Source organism: Dermochelys coriacea, chromosome 17 (genome assembly GCF_009764565.3).
Source record: "Dermochelys coriacea isolate rDerCor1 chromosome 17, rDerCor1.pri.v4, whole genome shotgun sequence".
NCBI lineage: Eukaryota > Metazoa > Chordata > Testudines > Dermochelyidae > Dermochelys > Dermochelys coriacea.
The window spans coordinates 1-17,205 of record NC_050084.1 but is presented as its reverse complement, the minus strand read 5'-3'; the positions used below and the strand labels follow the sequence as shown (position 1 = coordinate 17,205).

At 42.8% G+C, this 17,205-nt stretch overlaps 1 protein-coding gene and 1 long non-coding RNA gene across 4 annotated transcripts in view; one reads left to right on the top strand and one right to left on the bottom strand.

The window, feature by feature from the left end:
* The window catches only part of LOC122456969, a 52,701-nt gene extending 49,452 nt beyond the window's left edge, over positions 1 to 3,249 (top strand). Inside the window, exon 3 of the long non-coding RNA XR_006276188.1 lies at positions 1,492 to 3,249. This is a non-coding gene — a long non-coding RNA (uncharacterized LOC122456969). The remainder of the gene's footprint in view (positions 1 to 1,491) is intronic.
* CRK (CRK proto-oncogene, adaptor protein) overlaps positions 1 to 11,532 on the bottom strand; it is a 48,558-nt gene extending 37,026 nt beyond the window's left edge. The window contains exon 1 of one of the 3 annotated variants that reach the window (XM_038375362.2): positions 9,835 to 11,532. In XM_038375362.2, the coding sequence (XP_038231290.1) occupies positions 9,835 to 9,925 (91 nt within the window). In that variant the 5' untranslated portion in view covers positions 9,926 to 11,532. Of the gene's footprint in view, positions 1 to 9,471 lie in introns of all 3 variants that reach the window. The other 2 variants (XM_038375360.2, XM_038375363.2) reach the window with 2 other exon arrangements.
* Positions 11,533 to 17,205: the final 5,673 nt, after the last annotated feature.

Below are 17,205 nucleotides of genomic sequence, written 5' to 3'. Positions count from 1 at the left end.
CTAATGCTATACTTTCACTTATCCTTCATGAAATCCACAGGCTACACATTTCCCATCTAATTGCTGACCACTCCTGTGTCAGGACTAGCACTGAAATGAGGCATACTGATTCTCTCTTGCACCTCTTTCCTTTGATCACACATACAGAGGTAGGGGGGATGGGCCCCCTCACAGGAGTACCCCCCCATATTGCCTCATATCACAATCACAGCTCTGCCAAGCTGCTCCAACTAATCCCTCCACTATTCAGAACAGCTATAACTACTACAGGAGTGCATGCTGATAATTCCCAGTAGTTCTTGCCAGCTGCAAGGAAGGAGAGTTAAGGCTGTACAGGCATGTATCTGATCTCTGTATTTCCTGAAGTTCTAGTAGAAATATACTGACTAAGAATCTCTCTCTTCTGTCCCATTTCTTCAATCCCTTCATCTACATTTATGAGCATTCCTTTTTTGAGCCGGAAAGGAAAGTCCTTTTGGGACCCCAATTTTTCAGTTTCACTTCCTGTCCCATTCCAAGAAGGCCACCACATTTTAGTGACCTTGCCTCAGGCAAAGAAGGCTGTTTGCAGTTCCCTTCATGTTCCAACAGCCACCTTGCTTGAAGGAATAATTGAGAGCGATGAAAGACACTTCCCTCCTGCAGGTTTCAGAGTAACAGCCGTGTTCCTTTTCTTCCCTCCTGCAGTATTTGTAACCCTCTCCTGCCTAGAATCAGAGTGTTCCACGAGAATATGCATTGCAATAAAATCATATACAGTAAACCCTTATATAACGCAGTAGTTACGTTCCTAGAAAACCGTGTGTTATATACAAATGTGTTATATAAACTGAAGAATAAATGGGAAAAACAGCGTTACGTTCCCAGACATGACAAAGTTTTTGTTTGTTTGTTTTTTATTTAGTACCTTAACAACTATGAATTGGTGACTTGCTGAAGACAATGATCTAGGTGATGGCTGGGGAATGTTGTTACTGTGGTGAGGATGAAGTAGTACTGGTATTTTCTGGTTCATGCTTGGCTGATGACTGGGATGCTGAAGTTGATGCGTCTATTGACTGGTGTGTAGAGGGCATGATGTAGCCAGTGATGAGACTCTACTTTGCCTGACTCAGCAATGACTTGTACAGCTCATGATAGGGCCGTTTGAACGTTAGGCTCCTGTTCATATTTGGATCTTTCTCCAACAAATTACTTTTGACTTTTTCTACGATTTGTAAATTTTCCCTTAAATAGCCTGCTGTGAGTTTCTGTTCCTTTTACTCGTCTTCGTTTTCACTGTCGGTGGCCTCATGCATCTCCACTAACTCCTCCTCAGTCAGCTCCTCCTGATGTGAGTTTATCAATTCTTCCACTTCAGTTTCCTCCAGATCTGAGAATCTCTCACCGCCAACATTCCTGGCCATCTGTATTTTCTCCCTAACCTCCTTATGTACTGTGGGGAAGCCAGTGAAATTATTCATCACTGATGGCCACAACTTGTTCCAAAAGGCATTGATGGTAGGAACAGTGACCTCATCCCAGGACTCCTTGATCCCTTCAATTGCGTGTGCGATGTTATATGAACGCAAAATGTTTGGTATGCCCATATCTGAATTTTCCTCCAACGCCTATAGCATCTTCTTGATAGTGCACCTTGTATAACATTTAAATATCTTGATTACGCCTTGATCTAAGGGCTGCAACAATGAAGTGATATTAGGTGGAAGGAAAACAACCTTGACATTTTGTTTTACCCTGTAGAGCTTTGGCAGAGTGACCTGGGGCACTGTCCAATAATAACAAAATCTTAAAAGATAAAGTCACAAAACCTAAATAAAGTTCTACCATGCTGTAAACAGTTTAGATGTAACCCAGTCTTTTTTGTTAGACTTCTGCTTGCCTTTCAAGGCACAGGGTTCTGAGCACGGTAAACAAGCATTGGTTTCAGGGTGGATAAAAAAATCAATTTTTTTTTTATTTAAATCAGATTTTTTGAAAAAAATGCTTTTTGGAGAAAAAACTATCTAAAAGTTTTAAATAAGATACATTATAGCTCAAATATATCATCATGGAATAAGGATTATAAATTCTAATTCGATAGTATGGGACAATATATTCATGTAATGTTTAAGAAAAGTTTTGTAAATGAGTTCCAATAGTTCATGGATGAGAGAGCCAATCTTATGGGGTTCCGGGGCTTCTGTATAGATTATTTAGGTTAATCTTTCTATCTACCCAATGGGACTTAGTGCTCAGTCTAGAAGATACCATCAGAGATGCTTAGTTTTGCAGTTCTCAAACTGTGGATTTGTTATCTCCAGAGATAACATGCCTGTTAACAGCAAAAAAGTAAGTAAATTAAATAAATAAATAAATAAATACACACATACAATAAATAAAGGTGAGAAACAACAGACCTCAAACCTGTTGTCCCTCTGCACATTTGTGTACATAGTCAATCCCTTACCTCTCTCTAAAAGTGCAAAGTTTCAAAAAGTTTCATGAATAGACTATTGTTGGGGGTGGAATAGATCTGGACAAGGACAAATAGTCCGGAGATAAATGTGAGAAGGGAGGGACAGGCAGTAGAAACAAAAGTGAAACTGTTTGAGAAGCACATTCCAGAAGTCTGGAGATCTTTCTGAGTGTAGCCTTCATTGATTTGAGATCTACCATACCATTCTCTCACTAGAAGGGAAAACCTATAATGGCAGCAGGCTGTGAAAGAGACCCAGTTTGGGAATAAGAACCATTCAAGAAATATATGTTTGCTGATGATGTTTTAAAGAAAGTCACACCAGTGAACTTAAGCACCAACTTAAACACTTGGATTCAGAGACTGCTGAAGTGATCATCTCACTTTTAACAGAAGTTGCTTTTTCTGCCAGTGTAGAAATAATATTTTCTTCCTTTGGACTAATTCATTCCAAACTGAGAAATCGTTTGACACCTGAAAAAGCAGGAAAGCTTGTTTTTCTTTTTCCAGATTATGAACAAACAGGAAAATAAAGGTGAAGATGACTGAGTTAGCTGCAGAAGCAAATATTTTAAGTTTCTCAAGATGACCTGGCAGACATAGTCAATTTAATTTTTTTTTAAATATAACTATTTTAGTTAAAAAACAAAAACAAACCTGATTTTAAAAAACTTTAATGTTGTAATTCAAAAATTCATATGCTTGTTTTGTTAAAATACTATGTTTGCTGTTGAAGAAAAGAATCCAGAATATGTAACGTTATTTTAGTTAAATAAAACAATTTAAATATCTGTCTGATGTTCTCCTCCTAATACAGCCTGGCAAGAAAATCCTCCAAATATTAATTATTAACCTGCTGAATTGGAGATAGTTCACCCCCCAGTGACTTCATAAATATCTGCTTCAATTACCTTTGGTAAATGAAATAACCAAACAATCATTCATTTTCTGATATAGCTGTAAAACTAATCTGAAAAGTTTTCAAAATAAATCACTTTAAAAATGTATAGTGTGTACCTTCTAAAAATGAAACCTACATCTATCTCTGAGTTCTGAAGAATATGTATTAAGATTATAACCAACAAGAATGCACTTTTATGTAGAAATCCATGATTAAATTGAGTCTTCCTGACTAGTGATTTAAATCAATTTGATTTAAATCAAATCCACCTGATTGATTTACATTTACAACTCCCTGATGCGTTGGCACAGCGCAGCTTTAAGTCCTGGTGCTGAATGCTCCTGCTCAGTGATGTAGGTTATGAATGGCATTTGTTTCCAGAACAAAATTTGTTTCATCACCATTAAAAGCCTGCTGGGGTTTATAATCATTGTCCTCAAAAATTTTTGCTAACTCAACAGGGAAGAGTTCTGCTGCTTGGTGGTCAGCTGATGCAGATTCCCCCGTAAATGTCACATTATGGATGTTAAAGTACTTCCTAAAATTATCAAGCCAGCCACTACTAAATGACATTCTTTTGAATGGTTCACCTTCTTTCTCACACATGGCTGTGTACAATTTCTGTGCCTTCTCATTAAGGACTGTCCCACAGAGTGGTGCCCGTTTCTGAGTCAGATCTTCAATCCATGTGTTCAACAGAGTTTCTGTTTTATTTAGCTGAACATCTGCCCTCATCATCCTCTTGATGGTAAGACTAGCATTACCTGCAATCATAACATGTGCTCTAATGCTCTCTTTGCCTTTCCTAACGGTGCGAATTGTAGATTCATTCACACCATACTCACGACCAACCACGTTGACTCGGGCACCAGCACGGAGCTTGCCAAGTACCTCTACTTTCTTACCTAAACTCATTGTTTCCCATTTCTTCTCACTCTCTTCTTCTCCTCACTGTTTTTAGGACTACTACTCCTCTTAGGTGGCATGATGAACGCAAATGATGAGGGTGGTCATAATATAACGTCCAAAAAATTGGTACAACAATGTCAACAACACAAAAGCCGCGAGTACAGCTGGACTGAGGAGGGAGCTGAATCAATGGTTTTCTCACCCAACCTGAGTGGACAGGTCCATATGAGTGTGCGCTATATAAAAATAGTGCGCACAACATAAAAACGGGTCACTAAATGAAAACTGCGTCATGTCAAAAACATGCTGTATAAACGCACTTTATATAAAGGGTTTACTGTAGGTATATTTTGCTTCCTTCTACTCTCCCATGTGCTTCTTCTCTGTTACTTTCTATGGCACTTCCCAATGGAGCTCGAGCAAAGCAAACTCATGCAATCTTACGTACAAAACAAGGATACGTTCAATTAAATTAAGAGACAGTAAGTTTATAACAAATGAAAAGAAACAGGAATGCTTCAGAAGGGCATACAGATAATCATTGAATAATTACATGACCACTAGTAAATACTTATAGCTTTGCAAGCTAGAACTGTAAAGATATATCAAATCTTTAGGGCATAAAGAAAAGGAGTACTTGTGGCACCTTAGAGACTAACAAATTTATTTAAGCATAAGCTTTCGTAAGTTACAGCTCACTTCATCGGATGCATGCAGTGGAAAATACAGTAGGGAGATTTTATATACACAGAGAACATGAAACAATGGGTGTTACCATACACACTGTAATGAGAGTGATCAGGTAAGGTGAGCTATTACCAGCAGGAGAGAAAAAAAAACCTTTTGTAGTGATAATCAAGGTGGGCCATTTCCAGTAGTTGACAAGAACATGTGAGGAACAGTAGGGGAGAAAAATAAACATGAGGAAATAGTTTTACTTTGTGTAATGACCCATCCACTCCCAGTCTTTATTCAAGCCTAATTTAATGGTGTCCAGTTTGCAAATTAATTCCAATTCAGCAGTCTCTCGTTGGAGTCTGTTTTTGAAGTTTTTTTGTTGTAATATTGCAACTTTTAGGTCTGTAATCGAGTGACCAGAGAGACTGAAGTGTTCTCCGACTGGTTTTTGAATGTTATAATTCTTGACGTCTGATTTGTGTCCATTTATTCTTTTATGTAGAGACTGTCCGGTTTGGCCAATGTACATAACAGAACTGCACAAATGAATGGGCCTGGTATAGAGCTTATTCAATTGTCTTTGAAATGTGACATTGCAACCTAGGAACACAGGAAAAAAATATTTCCTGGGGATCCTTTTCAATTTCACAGAACATGTCCCTTGCTTTCATATTAAAGGTCGGAACAAGTAATGAGTTCTTTACTAGTTTTTGCAATACCATTCACTCGATGTCAACACGTGACCTTCTGATCCCAATGACTTCAACAATTCAGGTTTTTGTTCTCCAGGCCTGTTTTAGATGGGTCTTAAGTTGAGGCAAACAAAACAATGTGGTATAAGAAATTTGGATCTATTGATATAAAATATTCTCTCCACTTTTTAAAGACATCCAAGCATGTAATGTTTGCTAAAAAAAAAATCTCTACTATTTAAGTTGGAAGTTGGACAGCTATTGCAACATCAGAACCATTACAGCTAAAAAGAAAAGGATCAGAAATATTGGTAGCATAAACCTATTTTCTTACTCAGAAGAGATGAGTACATCATCCATAAAGCCTATGGAAAATATAAACCAGTGCCTCCTGAACAGAGTTCTAATTACACAAGGAGAATATGCTGGGGGAGGAAAGACTTAGGATAAGTCTACACGACAATCAGAGGTGTAACTGCAGTACATGTAGACATACGTGAGCTAGCTCTGATCTATGACTAAATGTGCTGCAGTCATACCTCTGACTGCAATGTAGACATAAGTCTCTGACCTCCAAGACCCCAATCTTGCAAATTCCGACACATGTGTGTAGTCTAACAGAGTTAAAAGAAATTGCTCACATGTGTAATACATCAAATTGCAGACAGTGTTGTGCATGGATATCTCTATGTAAAGGTTACTTGATTCCTGAAATTATGGTCTGGATTTTCAAATCACTTAAGTGATTTGGGAACACATGTTGGCATTAATGTGCCTAAATCACTTGGAGATATTGGAAAATCCCACTCTATATACTTTGCATCCTATCATACTCTCTCTATTTAGAGAGCATAGGTGCTGACTCTGTGGGTGCTCCAGGGCTGGTGGAATTGGGCAGAAAAAGGTGGGGTGGGGGTGGAAAGAGGTGGGGGAGGGGTGGGGACTTGGAAAAAAGGGGTGGGGACCTGGGACGGAGTGGGGGCAGGGAAGGGGGTGGGGGTTGGGGGGAGATGGGGGGTTGAGCACCCATAGGGCCCAGAGGAAGCCAGCACCTGTGAGAGAGAGAATCTTTGTGAAATGGGTACGTTTGCTTCCCACACTGGATCAGTAACACTTTCAGTACAAACCAATGAAATTAATAGTTGAGTTCTTCATTAGCTTTTAGAAGAGACAGAATTTAAAACAATTGATGATTTAGTTTAGCTCCCTAAATGTTTCAAATTTTTTTCCTTGAAGTGATCTGTCAAATTCCAAATATGCATAAGAGAGTAAAATATTTCCTCCAATGTGCATTGTCTTATTATCCTCTGTATTCAGTGCTCTGCCTATGTGGTTAAGCCCAGCTCACGCTCACCTACGTGACTCTTCACTGTGCACAGACTAGGCTAGGAAAAAACACTGGGAAGGCTAACTTTACTATGCTAACTTTGTAGTGTTTTATCCTAGCCATTTAAAGCAAACATGATGACTTGCTGATATTTACTTAACTATGGAAGTCCATGCAACAAAATGAGATATAAAACTGTTCTGAATCCTTCACTCCTCTTTGCCACCAGCTGTCTGATTTTTAGATCATCTCTATTCCGATTAAATTTATCTAAAAGTGAGTGAAAGTGTGCAATTAATTTAACAATGGGACATTTAGAAGAATTAAATGATTGCAAATTCAGAACTGATAAAAATTAAATACTTTTTCATAAAATGCGTAATGCAACAGTGGAACTCTGCTACCGAATGGCATTGAGACCAAGAATTTAGCAAGATTCTGAGAGATTGGATATTTATATTCGATAAAGAGTATTCAGAGTAATAATAGTAAATACTGAAGATATACTTTTAAAATTTGCTATAAAAACATCAGGCTCAGGGCCCAAACTATTCTCTAACTAATAGGGAATTAGCAAAAGTTTTCATGGGGAGCAGATTATCCCACATCTGCCTACTGCAAGGTTTCTTGCACCTTCCTCTGAAGCATCTGGTTCTGGCCTCTGTCAGAGAACAGACGTTAGTTTAGATGGACCATGAGTCTGACCCAGTGTGAGAATTACTATGTTACAATAATTCAAGCATCCTGCACATTGCAAAACGAAAGGTAATACCCCAGGATAAAGGTTGGCACATCTGCCATGCCCATACAGAGTCAAAGGGTTGACACCAGAATGGACCATTATGATAATCTATTCTGTCCTACATAACACCAGCTGTAACATTTCATTCATTAATTCCTGAAACAAACCCAAAACTTGTATTCAAATTAGGGTATATCTTTTAGAAAGACATCTTCCAATCTTGATTGAACGCTACCAAGTGATGGAGAATCCACCACATCCTTTGCTAAATTGTTCCCAAAGTTAACTACCCACACACTCAAAAATGTGCACGTTATTTCTAGTTGAATTTGACTAACTTCCAGCCGCTAGCGCTTGTTGCACCTTTGGACGTGTCTATATTGGGGAACGTTCTGATAGATTTATGCTGATGTAATGCCCTTATGTGGACACTCTGCTCTGGAAAAAGGGACTTTATTCCAGAATAATTACCTTACTTCCAAAAGGTACTTAAATACCAGGTTCAATTCGCCTTGTAACCTTCTCTTTTTAAAAGACTTATTAAGTCTCCTGCTGGATTTCAGGTTTTCCAGACTTCAAAATATACCAATTTTTGGACCGTTTTTAATTTTTCAATATCCTTTTTGGAGAGTGGCCACCAGAACTGGACGCATTCTAATAATGGTTTCAGTGATGCTCCATACAAAAGTAGTATCTTATGGCTCAATATTTCCATTTATACATCCAAGGATCACATTACCCCTCTTAACAGCAGCACTGCATTGGGAAGTCATGCTCAACATGACTCCTAAATTCAGAAGCACTGCTTTTGGATTCAGTCCTCCATCCTGTAAGTATGTCCAATGTCCTTTGATTCTAGATATTTGACATTGTTTGACTGTATTAAAATACAGTTTTACATTTGTATTTTCATATCTCAGATTTTAATCCATTCTAGAATTCATAACACGTCTGCTTATTCTCCAAGTATGAAAGGGTATTTGTGTTTAGCATCCACTTTTAACATTTATTTAAGAAGTGGAAGCACTTAAGTTACTAAATTAACATATCATTTCCTTTTCAGACTCATCAGTCATTTGAGGTTTGAAATTAAATAATAGAAATCTTGGGTTCTCCCTCATTCAAGAATATCTCATTCAAATGAGGAATTTAAAATGTCATTTTTCAAAATCCTCTAAGTCTCTAATATGCCAATTGTCTTCAATTGTTTCGTGCAAATTCAAAATGTAAAACAATAAAATTTCAACTTCCTCCGAATAGGTGGTGGCAGTTTACTTTTGTATACCTGGCTAATACATAGTAATGGGAAATCTGAGCTGTAATGACTTCAGGATGGAAGTCCAGACGCCCCCATCTTGGTTAGTGTCCATACGTGCACTATTTTAGTCCTCCAAATAACGTCCAACCCGATTTTAAAGTTAGGAATACTACAGGTCATGTGGCGGGGGATGGGAGTCCTGGAGCCGCTCCCCAGTAACTAGGGACCCCAAAATTAGCGGTTCCCAGTGCGGAACCAAAAGACAAACACGAACGGCACAGCCGGGCCTCAGGAGACTGAACGCCAGTCTGGAGTGGGCGGGGGCAGGGGCAATGTGGCTCTTTGGCTGGTGCCCACTGCCTGCCAGCTGTTTCGGGAGAAACTGAGGCCGCACTTTCCCCAACGCAAAACAAAGTCGGATACAGGACCAGGGTGCAGCAACAACCCCCGGGTCAGACTATCAAAGCAGCCACTCTCCCTAACCCGGCCCGGCTCCGCGCACTCACCTGGGGCCCCGGGGCCCTCGCCGCCAGATCTTCGGCCTCCCACCGGCCCCAGGCTGTTCACGATGTAGTGCGAGACCCGGGAGCTCTCGGACACCGACAGCACGAAGTCCCCGGGGATGGTGCCCGAGTCCCTCACCAGGAAGGTCCCGTGGCGCTGCCCCTGCAATAGCGACACAGCCTCGGCCCTGCTCAGCCGCCCCCAATACCAGCTCGCCCGGTCCTCAGAGTCGAACTGCCCGGCCATGGGGGCCGCTACACCGTGGGCCGCACTAACTCCCCCTGCGGGCCACAACCACCCAAGGGCCCCACTCCGATCCCAGCCCCGCCACCCAAAATGGCGGCCCCTGTGCTGACCTCACCTACCAGCCGTGACGATACTAACTGAGCCACTGCTAGCAAAAAAAAAAAATCGCAATCCGGAGACGTCATATTCCTGCGCAGACTGTACGGCCATAGTAGGTCACAAACGGTCAGTCAGCGCTTTTCCCGGGCGCAAAAAGGACGCTTTCCGTAATTTCAAATGCCCCGTAGAGACATTTCTACCATAAGCAGAAGGTCCAGGTTACCCTGCAATGCACGCGCGCGCACTGAGCAGCCACTGACCGAAGGTCATGGAATAAACAGAATGGCGCTCCTGAGGAACCGCCATAATGGGACGGTCGGGGATAGGGCAAGTACTGCGCTGCACAACCGCCATTACAAGAAGGTCAGAGGTAATCGGTGGCAGTTGAAGGAAGGTCCTGAGACTGGGGGTGTGCCTCAGTGCGAACTAAACCGACATTGAACAAGAAAAGGGCCTCCCTCAGCTCCCCGACATACCTATTTGGGCTGGCGGCACCGCCCTTTGGAGGTCAATAAAATGAAGTGGCTTGTACAGGCTGATTTGCCATTGGCTGCAAGGAAAGTGCTGCGCCTGCGTGGAAGTTTGCTCCTGCACAGCGCCGCTCTGATGAGCTGCCCCCTCCCCAAGCTGAGGGAGGGCTGGCGTCGGGTTCTGCAGCGTCCAGGCAGGGGCCCAAGGTCTGTCCGAGATTCCCCCTCGCCAACTACCGTGTGTGTGGCACGGCTGGTTCACCAGTATTGTAGGAGCAGGGCTCAACCGTTGGGCCGGTCTGTGAAGGACAAGGACAGATTTTTGCCTTTGTAGTTTGCGTCCTTTGGAATCACGGAACGTCTGTACAGCGTTAACAAGTTTTCAAGTCACTGTTAATTAGCATTGGATATTTCTAACTGCACCAGGACAAGCAATTTTGTAAACTACCCTTCAGATTTAACTTGTTTTCAAAGCTCTTTAATGTTTATAATTTTCAAATAATAATTACCCTAACTTTAATTGGTAGCCAGTGTGGGACTTAAAATATGTCTTTTTTTGAATTAAAAACCTTGGCTAAAAATTTAGTAACTAAAAATATATTTTTTTCTTTTAAGACATGGTTAAACATTTTTATTTAGGAAGAAGACTGACGCTCATGTCAGTGCTGTGTTTACTATCTTGTCATTTACTCTGCACAAGAGAATTGTTTTTAAAATATTGTTGTCACCAAACTTTGCAGGCCCCACATTTGAAACGGGGCATATGTCTTCTCTGGAGGAAAACCGGTTCCCAGAAGAATGTAAACAACAGATGCTCAGTCTTCATCTGTCTCCTCATACAAGTTGCTGGGTTTGAGTCACTATTCACTATTTTTTTTTTCCCTTCTCTGTATTTGGTCTTGGTTTCCTTCAAAGAACATGAGTCCTCTCTGGGGATAAAGAGAAGGGAGAGGGGCAGTAGTCTCCTATGAATGGTGACTATTTTGGATGCTGTTTATCACAGTACAGGAGCATCCAGCTGCCCCTCATTGTAGCTATGACTACATGGGGGAGTGTTGTTGGGGGCTGCGGGGGACAGCTCACATGAGAGAAGCAAGAGTATGAGCCTGTCCCATTGCTGTCTCTGCCACCAATGCTCCATTCGTGGTTGGTTTCCTGCCATAGCAGAATCTGAGCCAAGACTCGAAAGATGGAGACCGACAAGCCTACCCTGTTTGACATAGATGGCTCCAGGCAACAGTGGCCCAAATGGGAACAGAGCTACCTCAAATAAGTGTCCAGTTAGAGCTTTGAATCTAGCCCTCCTAGTCTTTCCTGTGTTAGGTGGAACTGGGTTACCAAGAAAAGGTTCTTAACTACCTACGTGTTCAGGGGGCAGGATAAGATAGCTGCTTGTAGGATGGGGAAGTTAATACCCAGGGCAGGGTGTAATATGTCCTCCCCAGAAAAAGCTTAGATGCAGGTGGGTGGTTACAGCAGGGATTCTCAAACTTTTTGCATTGGCGATCCTTTCACACAGCAAGTGTCTGAGAAATGAAAAATATTTAACGCTATTTTAAATACTAAATGTATAATATTGTTTAAGTTAATTTACTTTTTCTCACCACTTTTAAATTAACACTAAAACAAATTTTTATCAAATTATTGTTATAAGCAGAAAAATTATTTTTTAAAATAGTTTATTGTTTAATCCTGAGGGTTTGCGAAGAAACATTGTTAATATCACTTTGCACAGAAGATTTAGTGCAGCATTGCCACCATTACTTCTATGTTGCTTCACAGAAGACTTGCTAGTGAGCTGGGACGCTGTGAAAAGTGATATTAACAAACACCTTCAGTCTCCCAGCTCTGAAGGCCAGCAATAGCACAGAAATACGGATGGCAATGGGGCCCTAGAATGTCTGTTGTGAAAAGTGATATTAACAAATATACAAGTATCGCTTTTCACAGCAGACTTCATAGGTAGCTCGGAGTCTGTGAAATGTGATATTAACAAACATACAAATATCATGTTTCACAGCAGACTTAGTGCCCCTGTGATGGTTTCCCATCCCAAAAAGTAGTGGGAGGGGTTAAGGTGGGCAGTAGGCCAATTAATTCCACAGGCTGCACCTGGAGGAGGAGCCAAGGCACAGGGGTGAATTGGAAGCAGGCTCACCTAGTTAGGAACAGGACTGGAGGGGCTTCTGTAAAACCCAGGAGCTGAAAGCAGAGAGAAGCTCTTGGAGGAAGGCAGGGAAGTAGGTTTCAGTTACTCCCTGAGTGGAGGAAGTTGGGAGGCTGGCCAACCCAGAAAGGGGGAAGCCCGATAATTAGGAAGAAGCCCAGGGAAACAGAAGCAAGGGGTAGGACCATGCAGAAACCTTGGCTGCTTGTTACAGGGTCCTGGGCTGGAACCCAGTCTTGAGGGCAGGCTTGGGTTCCCCACTGGGAAGTGACAAGGGCGTTGGAGATGCCAGCCCCAGCCAATGGGTCTGGAAGGACTTTGAATTCCCCAGAAGCGGAGGATCTTAGTGACTTGGCCAAAGGGCCAATCCATGAAGAGGAGACTGCAGTTCCTGAGTGAGAGAGGGGCTGCCTACTAGAGGGAGAGAAGTAAAAGAATGAATGGACACAAATCAGACGTCAAGAATTATAACATTCAAAAACCAGTTGGAGAACACTTCAATCTCTCTGGTCACTCGATCGCAGACCTAAGAGTGGCTATACTTCAACAAAAAAGCTTCAAAAACAGACTCCAACGAGAGACTGCTGAATTGGAATTAATTTGCAAACTGGATACAATTAACTTAGGTTTGAATAGAGACTGGGAATGGATGAGTCATTACACAAAGTAAAACTATTTCCCCATGGTATTTCTCCCTCCCACCCCACTGTTCCTCTGATATTCTTGTTAACTGCTGGAATTAGCCTACCTTGCTTGTCACCATGAAAGGTTTTCCTCCTTTCAACCCCCCCCCCCCCCCCGCTGCTGGTGATGGCTTATCTTAAGTGATCACTCTCCTTACAGTGTGTATGATAAACCCATTGTTTCATGTTCTCTGTGTGTGTGTATATAAATCTCTCCTCTGTTTTTTCCACCAAATGCATCCGATGAAGTGAGCTGTAGCTCACGAAAGCTTATGCTCTAATAAATTTGTTAGTCTCTAAGGTGCCACAAGTACTCCTTTTCTTTTTGCGAATACAGACTAACACGGCTGCTACTCTGAAACCAGACAAAACAACAGCATTCAAATTGTGGACGGGAGGATTGACCACAAGAGGGACCAGGAGGAAGCGCCAGATCAATGGTGAGTAGTGAAAGCAGCGCCAATACCAGAAGCACCACAGAAATAAGGGTGGCAATGGGGCGCTAGAAACTGCTGTGAAAAGTGACTTTGGCAAAGTTTCTACGCGACCCCCACAGAGAACTTTGAATGTGCTCCCCAACAGGTGTACCGCTGGTGTAGCAATTTCAGCCTCCTCACTTGGAAGAGGATGGAACTGTCCCTGACTTGCAACCTCCCATAATAACCGTGTGACCTCCTGAGTGGTTGCAACATCCAGTTTGAGAAACCCTGTTGTAGAACGTGGTGCCGATGGATATCTGCTCAGTCATTTATTAGTAGGTTTATTTAGGTAGCTTGTATCAATAGTCCCCTGTAGATGGGGTGGGATCATGTTAGCCACAGGGTGCCAAAGTATTGGGGATTGACTAGCCAAGAGACCCATCATTGCTGACTGTGTCTCTGTTAATCTAGTGGGTATGTTCTAGTGCAGATGGGAGTGTGAAGGCAGGCACTCACACCCCAGCACAGGTTTTGGGCAGTGATGGCTCTTTCTTGGGTTATTTGCTGTGCTTGCAATGGAGCAGCCCAGTTAGAGGAGGAGCTGGAAGAAGAGGACCTGAGGAGCCTGGACATCCTACTTGGCAGTGGACTTGAGGAGCCAAAGAGTCCTGCCTGGTAGTGACAGCAATGTGGGAGGAGCCTTGGTTATGTCTCTATCAAGTGTCTGAGTTGTCAGAGCCCTCTCTGAGAGCAAAGAGATGTTTCTCATTTGTATAGAATGAGTTCTGGGGAGGATGGATCCCTGCCTTTGGCTGGTAATGGGCTGGGAGCATTGCCCTGCTCCCCTAGACTGAACGTGAAGGAGAGAGCCTGCATGCAGCAAAGGACACTCTGTTATGCCTGGTCTGTCCTTCCACATCTCTGGGTGTGAGTCATTGGTCATAACATTATTTACCTTGGTTGTACTCAGTCTTCTCTTCATTCAGAGGACCTGAGCATCCTGGCCAGGCATGGGATTTGTGGGATGGGATGGGGATAGGGAGAGACCTGGGGGAACTGTGGTCACTTATCAGTGTTGATCACTTCAACACTGGCTAGGCTGTAGGGGAATAGGGAAGGAAGCTCCAGCAAGCAGGTGACCTGACTGTGTGTGTCCTCCACATATGAGTGCTGGCCTAGGTTACAAGTGTTCTCTCTTTCTGTTTTCAGTTTCTAATGACATTGGGGCGATGAGAGAATGGCCAACTGGGGCAGAGACCGGGAGAAGGAGCAGCCACTCTGAGTCCATTCAGCAGAAAGGAAATCGGAGTGAGCTGTGGAGTTGATGCAAATGGAAGTTTGCTTAAGCTAAGTATTGAGAAAGGGCTGTAAACACTCTTATCTGTGGAGAGAAATGTGTTGTATTAGCATAGGGTGCGTCACTGAGAGCAAAATCCCTGAATAAATCGGGGGCATGTGAAGGTTGGGGGAGCCCTTGCTTTTCTCTCAGCGAGTTGTCAGGGCCCAGGGTAAGGAAAGTAAGTTTCCCTGAACTATGGTTGTGACGCTGTACCACATATTCTTCACAGTGATATTACTATGATATGATTATAGCAACATTATGATGCATTTTATGCAAGATGGGTCGTGTATGGTGTCATTGAAAAGATTATATCTTCTGAATATTATCCTGTTTGTATGCATGTATCATTTTTGTATCTGAAGTTATAAATACTGACTATATATCTGTACTTCAAATCTAGTTACTCCTGGGTAATGCCCACTAGACAAGATGCTTTCAGTCTAGATAGTGGGTGCGGAAGGACCTATTCAGGGCAATGGGCCACCAGGAAAAACAACAAGCCTTAGGAGAAGCTTATCCCCCATGTGGTGAGCCTTCCTGAGAATGCTACAGACAGCCCGTGAGTGATGGCTGCTATAACTCTACAAGGACATGTGACTAGGCCACATGATGCTGGACTCCATCTTGGGATATCAGTATTTTTCCACAAACTGGTCTGGGAACCAAGCTTTTAAACAAAGGGTTTCTGCCATTTGCAAAAAACTGTATAAGGCACGTAGTGACATCATCTGTGGTTCTTCATTCCCCACAAGAAGATTCCTGGAAACACTTCAGGAACAAAGACTGAACTGGGGGAAGTGCTGGACCCAAGCTAAAGGGATTTCTAGCCTGCATATGAGACACCTGGGGATTCCAAGCTGCAAGCAAGTGTAGCTTGTGCCTCAAGAATCTACAAGCCTTCCTGTACCACCAGTTAGGGTGAGAATCTGCTATTCATATCCAGTCTATTTAGTATATTAAGCTTAGTTTGTGTATATTGTTTATTTGCTAGGTAATCTGTTATCACTTGAAATCTATCTTTTGTAGTTAATAAACCAGTGATCTTTGACTGGAGTGCTTAGGGAAAATCTCTGCTTGGTTAACACAAGTGTGCATTGTTTTCTTCACATTGATGGAGAGGTGGACCAGGTATTAAACCCATATACTGGCCAAACTTGACTAGGGCAGGATGGTGCTGCTCTGGGGTCCTAGTCTGGGAAGCTGGTGGTTAGAGAGCCTGCACATAACTGCAGCTGGGTGTGTCCCTACCAGTGTGATGCTGGTGAAAGTGCAGGCTGGAGGGCTTTGCAGATTGTCACAGCAGTACAGTGTGAGAGGGAGCCCAGGTTGGTGGGTCAAGGGGCTCACTGGTACCCCACTTCCAGGTAGCACCCCGGGGGGAACCTGTCACAATGGCTAAAATTCCAGGAGGACAAATTGCCTGTAACCAGAGATATTCCATCCTCAACTCTCTCTTCCACATCACTGGGTGTGAGTAACTGGTCACTGCACTCTTTTCCTTGTTTGTACCGACTCTAGCTTCCTTCAGAGGACGTGAGCGTTCTGTTAGGTACAAACCTCTCTGGGATTAAGGGGAAGGGACAACAGTCTGCTGTGCAGCATGAGTACTTTGGGTCCAGGAGCAGATAGGTGCCTCTTCATTTAGCCATTATTGTCTCGGGGGAATGAGGGGTAGGAAAAATCCCTTGGAATAGCAAACACCAGAGCCAAATACCATTACAGTCTCTGCCACTAACTTTCTTTTTGGGTTGTGTTTTCTGCAAGGGAAAAGTGGTGGAGCTGAAGTTCAGCTCTCTCTTCCAAGATGAAGAGTGAGACCAGCCTGGTCTCAAGACAGATGCCAGGCAGGACCATCTGAGCAGAAAGTGGCTGTTGCTGTCACTAATATAAGTGTCTGTCTGGTAAAGGCTGTGGTGACAGCTGTGATGACTACAGAGAGTGCTTCCCTTTAGTTGGGACTTAGATTCTAATAAAAGGTTCCCAACTGGGTGCAGAAGGAGAATTTCCCCATCTTGGAAGCTGCTGATCTTCTGTTGTTTGGGAAGATATGCTCCTCCCTGCCAAGAGCTGGAACCAGGAAGGTGACTACAGGTGCCGATTTTTCTTGCTTTCCTTTTTTACTCTCTTCTGTGTTGGCCAACACACTGTCTCTCTGCCTGTCCTGCTCTGTCTTCCTTCACGGACTTGTACACCTGCCCATGTCCCATTGCGATTCAGACATATAGGGGTCTAAAGCTGTTTGTACAGGGGGGTGGATAGTGGTCATGTTGGGTACAGATATATGGTGGAGAGAGGGTGTGAGAGAAGGAC